Source organism: Cibotium barometz, chromosome 21, assembly GCF_041138505.1.
Source record: "Cibotium barometz isolate CiBa-2024 chromosome 21, ASM4113850v1, whole genome shotgun sequence".
Lineage (NCBI taxonomy): Eukaryota > Viridiplantae > Streptophyta > Polypodiopsida > Cyatheales > Cibotiaceae > Cibotium > Cibotium barometz.
The window spans coordinates 23,930,001-23,940,347 of record NC_141066.1 but is presented as its reverse complement, the minus strand read 5'-3'; the positions used below and the strand labels follow the sequence as shown (position 1 = coordinate 23,940,347).

Genomic DNA, 10,347 nt, shown 5'->3' with positions numbered 1-10,347 from the left:
CCAGGCATTCGCGGATGTTTTTGATAGCCATAGAGTGTGAAGCCCAAATGGCATAGACATCTTCATTGATGGGTTTTGATTGAAACATCCAGGCTTTTGTGTGAAACCAGTCAGACCAAAATACAATGACGAGGAGGAAAAATGCATAGGTCAATTAGCCTTCAAACTCAACCATTTTTATTTAAAAGATGCATAGGTTAATCTATTTTATAACTAAATTTTCTAAAATTTGAATCTTTAAAATCAAACTAGGCAAAATTACAACCAACTTTTCTCAATTTAAGCCGTGAAAATTACACTAAAGGATGGTTTTTTCTCACACTCATTCCATCCACTACCACTATTGTTGGCTATCACTTCAAGTTGGCAACTTCAATGTAAGACTAAACCGAACCGAATAAACCTCATGTTTAGCATTAATTACCACCTCCATGACATTACTACAAGCAAACTTAGGAAAGTGATGGCATGTGTAGCTCAAACTTGTGAGCAAGCCTCAAATTTGAAGCCTTCGGAACCCTTCTTGAGGCATTTTACTTTTAGATATGGGGACATAAGTTTTTACCCTTCAATAGATTTTGAAAAAATCCTTTAGTTTGCCCTTATTTGATATAAGGAAAGAAATCTTGAGCAATATTTTACCCTTCAAATGAAAAAATAGGGCCACCCTTCAAATTTAACGTCTACATGCGAGCTCCTAAGTAGCCTGTAACCCTTCTAATGCAAGCCTCTCGTTGTGTGCTTTGTTGTGCTAATACTATCTCAAAGCTCAAACATTTGATTGATTTGTATTAAGCTATTTGCCTACAATGTGTCAAGATTATACTAGTTGTCCAAGTAGAGCTTCGTCAAGCTCCCTGAGGATGTCCGGTTTGGTTCGTTGTCTTTTGGAGATAATTTCCACTTCTCATACTCCAACAACCAACACGACTGGTTTTCATAATTTATTTCATATTCTTTTCTTTATTGGTATATTTTCTCATCTAGGGTATGCCTAATTTTCTAACCGCTCTAAGTTTTGGTATTTGCTAGTTTCTTATTTTAAATTGCATCATTAAATCTCCGCTCTCTCCTTATTTCGCTTTCCTTCTTGTCATCAAGTTATGCATTTAACTCATTTATGTACCTTGCTTATGTATTGCCCACCCCATTGATTTTTCTTATAGAGAATATGGTTTTATATATTAATCAATGGCCAAGGTACACAAGGTCTAGTGAGGGAAAATATAGGGTATGGATGAATCGCAAGCCCCCTACTTGTCTTTAATGGGGTTACTCGGGCCAAATGTGTCAGCACGGCCCAATTTTCCCTAGATAGCTACTAAAAGTGACTTTTTCTTGGTTTTTATTATGTATTACATGCAAGACTCTGTCACCAACTTGGGTGAGGTAATGTGGTTGTTGGAAAGCTATGCTATGTATAAGGTACTATGGCACACACATCACATAAACATTATTACACCATTACACATAGCAATACTCACCAATTTTCAATTACACCATTATACGTAGCAATTCTCCACAAGTTTCCAATTCACAAAGATTATACACTTAGAAAAATACGAAGAGAAAGAGTTTAAGATGTGTGTAGGGTGTGTAAGAGTGTGTGCTAAAAAGATATGCAATGACCTTAAAGTCATGAATGTGTATAGGCCCCTCCAAGTGTTATAAAAGACAAAAAGGACAGATTGGGATCTATTAAAGTCCATGAATATACAAGGGGGGAAGGTAACCATGAATATACAAGGAGGGAAGGTAACCATGAATATACAAGGGGGGAAGGAAACTAACACTAAGCAAAGAATCCAAATAAATTACTAATCGGACCAAAAGACCAAGCAAGGTCATCATTAGAACAAAGGCCACAAGAAGAAAGACCCGGGGCGCTCACTCTTCAAAAATGTATGATATCATGTGAGTTAACCGATGAGATAGTTTTAAATCATGCCATATACAGTGTATACAAGGGGTATATTTATAAGTTTCCTTTATAGTATTTATACATAGGGGATGCAAAAAATATTGAGGGATACATGTATACATACAGTAGAACCTTTTATAAAAAGGAGTTTGTATACAGTAGGGGGTCCTAAAAAAAAAATTGTAAAAAGGAGGTACATATATAGGGGCTTAAATGCATGTGATATGGACATCTCTTGAAGAGTGACCGCCCCAAGAAGAAAGATCACTAGAAGCACTAGACAACATCATGACTAGAAAACTTGGCCAAAGAAGGCCACTAGGATTGTCACTAGTAGAAGACGAAGAGAGGGTCCTAGGCTTTACCACCAATAATTACAACACAGTTAGATACACTAGGCGCACTACCAATAGTGAGGCGTCATTTCATCAAAATCAGAAAAGGCCACCACAAAGGGAAGGTCCTATGGTATCACATAATATCCACAACTGGATTACTCACTAGACACATCAGTTGTAGTAAAATCAGAAGGGACCTCCATAGCAACACCCCCAATTTGGGTGACAAGGACTTTTCAACATGAGGAGGGCTAGCTAATGTGCTATAGTTGTTTAGATTCGAGAACTAGTAACTTTCCCCATTGCATTGAGGGAGGCTAAAAGTAGAGGGAAAGGGAGACCCAAGGTCACCAATAGTAAAGTCTCCAACCCTTTTTTACATGTAAACCCTTTTCCACACAATAATGAGGGTATATTTTTACTTAAAAATGCAAAAAGGGTTTTCTTATCTTTCTTAATGGTTGTTTTTTACATGTAAACCCTTTTGAACATAATCATGCTTCTCCTGTTTGTACTTGGATATCCATCTTTCTATATTACACACCTCAGTTCCATTATAGATGACAATATAAACTATCTTGAATCCCACACAACAATGAGGGTATATATATTAGTGCCACACAACAGTTCCATTTATATAGTTATTTCCACACAACAACGAGGGTATATTTTTATATAGTTATTTCCACACAACAGTTCCATTTTTATACAGTTATTTCCACACAACAGTTCCATTTTTATAGTTATTTCCACACAACAATTCCATTTACATGTAATCCCACACAACAGTTCCATTTATATAGTTATTTCCACACAACAACGAGGGTATATTTTTACTTACAAGTGTAAAAAAGGGTTTTCTTATCTTTCCTAATGGTTGTTTTTTACATGTAAACCCTTTTGAACATAATCATGCTTCTCTTGTTTATACTTGGATATCCATCTTTCTATATTACACATCTCAGTTCCACTATAGATGACATTATAAACTATCTTGAATCCCTAACCCTACCCACTTTGGAAAAGAAAATCCATCAAGTGTTGCCATAGGTCTAAATTAGTTAACATATTCCTTTTGCTCCTATCCTAACCCATTTATAATGTCACTATGACTCCCATTTTGAACATGGTTTTTATCACACCCTTCTTACTGAGAACTTTTCTTTGCTAAAGTACATGTAATATACTACATTGCACTACCTAGAATATACATCATATGGACCTAATAGAGAATAAGTGAGTCAGTACTCCATATAAGGGGTCAATACTTCTTTCGCTACTCATTTTAGCCTTGGCCTACTTATTCTCAGGGCTCTTACTTTGAGAACCATGAATGACTAGTAGGACTTGCTAATAGTCACTTTATAAAGTTGTGATCATGATAACAAGTGGGGGAGTGGTGGTGACACATGTCTTCCCACCACAAGATTAATACTAGCTCTAACTGATTTTTTTCTTATTGATGGCAACAAGTACAACATTTACCCCCTTTAACTTTTGAAGTTGAACTACGACAAACATTTATACTAGGGTTCAAGCCTCTCACACTCCCTAGAGTCTTCAAATATCCAAGCTATTGGTTTTTACTTTTTAAACCAAATTGTATAAACTTTTTTAGTTGAACTTGTGTATCTTACTTCTATACTCCAAATTATAATTTATATGGTTAGTTCACAAAGATTGGGTATAATTTTAATAGTGTATCTTTTAACGCATCTCCATATTTGGATGATGAGCTATGCTAATTGTGGATTATTCCAATAAGCGCATGCACACATTTAACACATCTCCATATTTGTATGACGAGCTATGCTAGTTATGGATTCTAATAAACACACACATGCATACATTTGGGCCTTATAATTTCTATGGTTAGTTCACAAAGATTGGGTATGATTTTAACTATGCATCTTCATATTAGCATTTAACACATCTCCATATTTGTATGATGAGCTATGCTAATTGCATGCGTGCATTTAACACATCTCCATATTTGTATGATGAGCTATGCTAGCTATGGATCCCAGTAAAGCGCATGCATACACACACACACACACAACATGCATACATTTGGGCCTTAGTGGGACCTTCAGTAACTATTGAGATGAAGACTTTGTGAAAAGAGAATTTCCTCATCTGGGTAGCCTTGCATCGATAATATGTAGGCTTGAAATAAGGATAGGTACCTTGGACCTTGGGGTAATTGATTTCTAAGAACTATGTAAAGATAATTATTCTATACACCAGCGCCGTATTATTTAAGAGCAGTGTCAAATATTGAACCTTGTGATCCGCCATAGTCGCTCACAGTCGTCTTCTTACCCTCTTCTGTGTGTCCAAGCCTACATTGCCGATTCTGTTGTGCCCAGCAGCCATGACTTGGCAAGCGTATGTCGATGATCACCTTCTGTACGCTCTGCCCTCCGGCCATTCGCTTACATCTGCGGCCATCATCGGAGTCGAAGGTTCCATCTGGGCTTTCAGCGAGAAGTTTCCTGAGGTACGATTCCGGGCTCTTTTCGTCTGTTTGCTCGATGTATCAGGCTCAGATCGACAGTTAGTGCTCCAACTTTGCTCGATACGGTTCTTCTGTGTAGTTAGGGTTTATGATCTACATGTTGATGCTTCATCTCGCTCGATGCAGCTCTTCTTAAGGGATTTTTAATTTACGCCTAGTTTCCCATCTCGCTTCTCCAGCGTGGTGCAGCTAGGGATTCAGAGATCTCTTGATCTAGTCAGTTCATATTAGGGATTTCAAGAAGCTTTGTGTATCTGCTTGAAAATCTAGTTGAATGTCGATGTAGCCGGACAGCAGTTCTCATCATTTTCCGTCAAAGGTTATAAACTTCAGGAAAAGCCAGTTAGGGTTTTGAAGGGTTAGGTCTCATCATGTTCAGCTAGATCAGTTCTGTGCTTTTTTTTTTCTGAAAAGCCAGTAACGTTTATGAGCCTTATGGTAGTTGATGTTATGTTCCGTTGGTTAAAATGCATCTATTTGTGTATCTTCTTGAAAAGGGCAATTAGGGCTTTTAACATTGCCGGACGTAATTGTGTAGCTGATAGGGTTAGTTCTTGTTAGACTTTATCAGTTTTGTGTACCTTTAGTTAGTTCTTGAGGGTTGCTTGATGCTTTGATCTTTGACAGTCAGTTTGGTGAGACTGTTTTTCTTGGGTTTTGTGCCTCCTTACCCACCTAGGGTTTGTTCGATCTTATGTATTTTGTGCCTTCATCCTTGAAAGCTGGTCAGCATCAAGTCTCAAACCCTAGCTAAGCTAGCTACATGTCAGTGAGGCTTCAGGCAAACCTTTCTTCCGGTTGGCTTTATTAAGAGGAAAGAAAATTATGCAAGCTTATTTCCAACCCTCACTTGCTAACCAAGATGAAGCAGACCCTAACAAATGCTCTCTTAGATGGTGTTCTAAGAGGGAAGAAAAAGATGAAAACTAATCTCCGTCTTTCACCAAAACAAAGCAAAACCTAGCAAATGCTCTTCCAAATGGTTCACTAACCTAAGCAAAGCAAACTCTAACCAATTAGAATTGCAAAGTAGATGAGTAACCATACTTTTTGGAATGGATTTCCCCCAAGGGAAGATTTGGTACAGCTGCTAATCAAGTTTAAGCAAACGTTGATGCAATCAATGTTGGCTGCACTGCCTCACAAAAGCCTTTCTTTTTTGGGGGGTTTTGGGGGGGAGCGGAGATATTGATTGACATGTCTATCTATTGAACGGGCAGATTTGATCTTATCTGTGTGTGTGCACTGTGTGTGCATTGCGCAGATCAAACCTCAGGAGATCACAGATATTGTGAATGCGTTCACGGATCCTAGCACGCTGGCTCAACGGGGCCTGTTTTTAGGAGGAACCAAGTACTTGGTGATCCAGGGTGAGCAAGGAGTTGTGATTCGTGGGAAGAAGGTACCCCTTTACCCAGCTCTTTCTTGATAAAATAACAGCCATTGCTTTTTCAAGGACCTCTGGCCTCCGGAATCCGGATTAAGTGTAGTAAGCCTTGTAAACTGTAAAGCTAGAGCTGTGCCTTCGCTAGAAAGTCTATGCATCTTCTACGGTGGGCTGTTATCTAGAGATTGCACTATTTTGTGTTGCAGGGTGCAGGTGGGGTAACAATCAAGAAGACCAACCTGGCTCTGGTGGTAGGAATCTACGATGAACCTGTCACTCCCGGTGAATGCAATACCATTGTCGAGAAGCTTGGAGATTATCTCGTCGATCAGGGCTACTAGTCACCTAGGATTGCTGTGTGGACGGTTGTGTGTGTGAGGCTCTTGGTCTTGCGTTAATGGTATTTGAGGGAAGTGAGATTTGTGTTGTTTGAGTCTTGGTTTTGGCAGAAGGACATCCTTGGCAGGTGGCTTATATCAGCATCAGCAGCTGGTGATTATATCAACTGTCTTGGATCTTGTGATTGTTGCTTGCAGTTGAAAATACTTATCTATTAGGATTTGTTGGCCTGTCTATCCTATGCAGTTGCCATGCACAGCGAAGGAGTGCGGTATCTCTCTTTTTTTTTGTTTTTTTCCCCAATTAGAGGGGAAGTAGGGCTGGGGCTATCAATCATGTCAGTGGAGGAGGGCTGGTAGTGGAGGGCTTAAACTCATGTTTACACATTGCGAGTTAAAGTATGGGAGCTTGATAATTTTGGCACTGTTTTTGCTCATGTCTCTGTTTTTCCTTATTTTTCCTTTTTCCCTCTATGATCTTTATCATTCTCATGCCTTTGCTCCTCTTTTTCTTTTTGGGTAAGGCCTATCCACAAGGAAAGCTCCAATTCACAATAGCCACTGGGAGAATAAGTCTTTGAAGTTGATATTTGGCCAAATTGGTTTGCTCTACGGAGCTGGAAAACACTCTTGGGTTTTAAAAAAATGTAATTTTGATCAGAAGGCAAAACCTTTTATAAAATTACATGTAAAGATCGTTACCAAAACTGATGAGAGTTCTCTAGTCGTGAAGTTTGGACACTTTTGCACTAAAAACATGTATTTGATGTTGAATCAAATTACATCCTTACTAGAAGACGGAGAGAAAATCCTGAGGGAGGCTAATGATAGCCCATTTGCAGTAGAAATTTGCATTGTCGTTGATGCCTTGGAAATTTTTCTACGAGGGGTTGGCATTTTCGTTGTATAAACCTTATCCTTTGGTGAGATTGGTCGAAGAAACTTTCTCGGACTAGAGGCTTCATCATGGGGAATTGTCAAGATAGAGGGTAGGTTTTGTTTGGCAGTGGCAGCATGGGGAATTGTCAAGATAGAGGGTAGGTTTTATTTGGCAGTGGCAGTTGTTAAAGAGGTTGTGTCCTTCGGAAGAGGGTTTATGTATGTCAAGGGTTGCATGGGGTTAACCATTCTTGCCAGAGTAAGATTCGACCTTTGTTGAATCTTTGTTGCTGGTGTTGATAGGATTGGTCGGACGTCGGACATGTTTAGAAATGGCTATGGATGTGAGGTTATTCAGTTGGACATGGAAGCATGTTTCTTTGATGATGAAGTTGGAGTTGAAGGAATAGTGGATTTTCTAGAGGGCTAGAAGGCATGTTGATGGATTGCAGGCTTTTTATCTTTTGCTCGCATTTTGGCTTTTGCAAGTGGGTAAGCACATTTGGTAGGACCATGGACAACTATCCATTCTACATGCTTAAGATATTGGGTGTCGAGTACTGTGAGGCTGATTGCAATGAATAGCTTGCCTCGGGCAATCTATGAAAACATGATGGATGGCACATTGTTCGCATGCAAGTTATAAGGTGTTAGGAGTTGCATGTGGAGAGGTATTCTAGATAGTGATATCTACCATCTTTTGTGGTCCACGACAATAGAAGCACTGTAGGGTTTGTCTAACTACTTTCTTAGAGGCTTTTTTGCCCTTGCATTGTTTTTGTTTGGGGAAAAGAAACTTATGTGTGCATGGGGTTCCTTGGATTTGAGGTAGTATTTGGTACGTTTATTGTTGCACACGAATGAAGGCACTATGATTTGTGATGACCATGAATTTTACAATGATCTTAGTATAGATATATTGGTTTAGGGTATGGATATTGTAGGTTGGGGTGGTATTGTTGGCAATGTACATAACACATTTGGTCCACAAGTTAAAGGGTTTTTAATGGTGGTGTTCGATTTTGTGTCCATTTAAGTTCATTCCATTTTTGGTATTGCTTTCCAAAGGCTTAAAGCAAGGTTGTGTAGGATTGTGTGATTGACATTTTAGAGATCAATTTCTCTCTTTAGATCTTGTCTCCATTAGCTTAGAACGAGAAATATTCTATTTCACCATTATCCTCCGTTGGATTGTTTCTTTGTAACATCAATGAAAAGAGTATGTATTTGAGATTATTATTAGGTCGTTCTCTTCAATCCCATGAGGAAACATTCTTTTATTCATTTACGCATCATTAGTCCTCACATCATGAGTTAAAGGTTTTTATATACAAGATGTAATCTCTTATAGGTTCCTTAGGTTTTTTCTCTATCATGTAGAGTTTAATTATTGCCTTGTACCTAGGGCCTTGCCTAAAGAATCCAAAGATGAAGAGTTCTTAATCAAAGATATCGAAGTGATGAACCATCGATTGGCCTTTCTCACTAAAAGCATAGATTCAACGCATGTACCTTGGTGAGAAATTTGGATGTCCAAAAGTTTTACATTGTTGCTTAAACAATTACATGAATTGAACATGATCGATAGATCCATTATAATTGTTTATTAGCTTGGAGATCTGTATGTCCATGGTTTTTTAATGACTCACATAGGTTGTGTGTAACTCCTTTCGAGTTTAGAGCACTATTTATTCCTTGTGCAATCCCATAGTCCTCACATCATGCTTTCATAATTTTTATGCAATATGTAATCCCTTATAGTTTCCATGTGCAATCCCATAGTTTCTACATCGTGCTTTCACGGTTTTTATGCACAAGATATAATCCCTTATAGTTTCCTTGGGTTTTTGCTCTATCTTGTAGAGTTCTATTACCTCACTCCATATAGGATCTTGCCTAAAGAATCCATAGATTAAGCTACCTTTAGAGTTTTGAAATTTGTCTTGATTGTAAGTAATAAAATAATAAACGATCGACTTACCTTTCTTACCAATAACATAGATTCAATTTAAGTATTAAAATAATGAACCATTGACTTATCTTTTCCACTAAGCATAGATTCAATGTGTGTACCTTAGTAGGGTAATTCAGATTTCTAAAAGCTTCACTTTACTACTCAAATAATTATATGAATTGAATAAGATCGATATCTCCATCATATTTGTCCATGAGCTTGTAGAACTCTATCTTGATGACTTGTTTGTACCATGTGCCATCTCTTCTTGATTTTAGAGAATTTTGTGTAAAAACCTCTCTTCCAAGATTGTTCAATGTTTGGGCATCTAAGGGCTACAAAGGTTGTTAAATGTTGAGTTCGAGAATTTGTAAAAGATTGGAACTCATTATAAGTTGGCAAAGGACTAGTGATTAATGGGGGAATAGGAGTCACCAAGGGTATGAAATGCAGTGGCATCATGCTTAGAGACATATGATGGATCCAATGTATGGTAGATGTGATTAGAAGTTGTTCTTGAGGCATCAACCTCAAGAGTACGGTTGTAGATTTCAACTATTGGATTCACATCCGCAAAGAGTGTCTTATCTCTCTAAGTTAGCCTACATTGTGCTGAATGATCCTTGATAAGCTGTGCACAATTCTCAAGTAGATGCTATTAAAATTTTTAATTTGTTTAAATTGTTAGAATCTTATAATTTTGTTTGGATGTTTTTTTAGGTTTATTAATTTGTTTGAAATTTTTGAGATTTTATATGTTTTTTTGTTGTTGTCTTGGTAGGACAAGATAGACTATTTTGCAAGTGTAAATTTAGGTCTCAAAGATGGCCAAAAGTAATCACAAGTGCTTAAGAATGCACACAGTTTATGATTTAAGTCAATTTGTCTTATTTTATTTCTACATGTGTATGGGAATATTGGGTGAATCTACATGCATTATGGAGTCCCTAAGTTAGAACTAAGTATGGCTAGGTACATCATAGCTTTCCTTAACCACTCTAAACTAAGTATG

At 37.8% G+C, this 10,347-nt stretch overlaps 1 protein-coding gene across 1 annotated transcript; it reads left to right on the top strand.

The window, feature by feature from the left end:
• Positions 1 to 4,505: 4,505 nt before the first annotated feature.
• LOC147626980 (profilin-like) lies at positions 4,506 to 7,209 on the top strand. Its single transcript, XM_086815550.1, has 3 exons — positions 4,506 to 4,759; positions 6,042 to 6,179; positions 6,371 to 7,209. The coding sequence occupies exons 1-3, from the start codon at positions 4,634 to 4,636 to the stop codon at positions 6,503 to 6,505; spliced, it is 399 nt and encodes a 132-aa protein (XP_086671676.1). The 5' UTR covers positions 4,506 to 4,633; the 3' UTR covers positions 6,506 to 7,209.
• Positions 7,210 to 10,347: the final 3,138 nt, after the last annotated feature.

Coding starts and splice junctions, on each gene's coding strand:
- LOC147626980 (XM_086815550.1), top strand. CDS start 4,634: ATGACTTGGCAAGCGTATGTCGATGATCACCTTCTGTACGCTCTGCCC. Junction 4,760..6,041: donor TCAGCGAGAAGTTTCCTGAG/GTACGATTCCGG, acceptor TGCATTGCGCAG/ATCAAACCTCAGGAGATCAC. Junction 6,180..6,370: donor TTGTGATTCGTGGGAAGAAG/GTACCCCTTTAC, acceptor TTTGTGTTGCAG/GGTGCAGGTGGGGTAACAAT.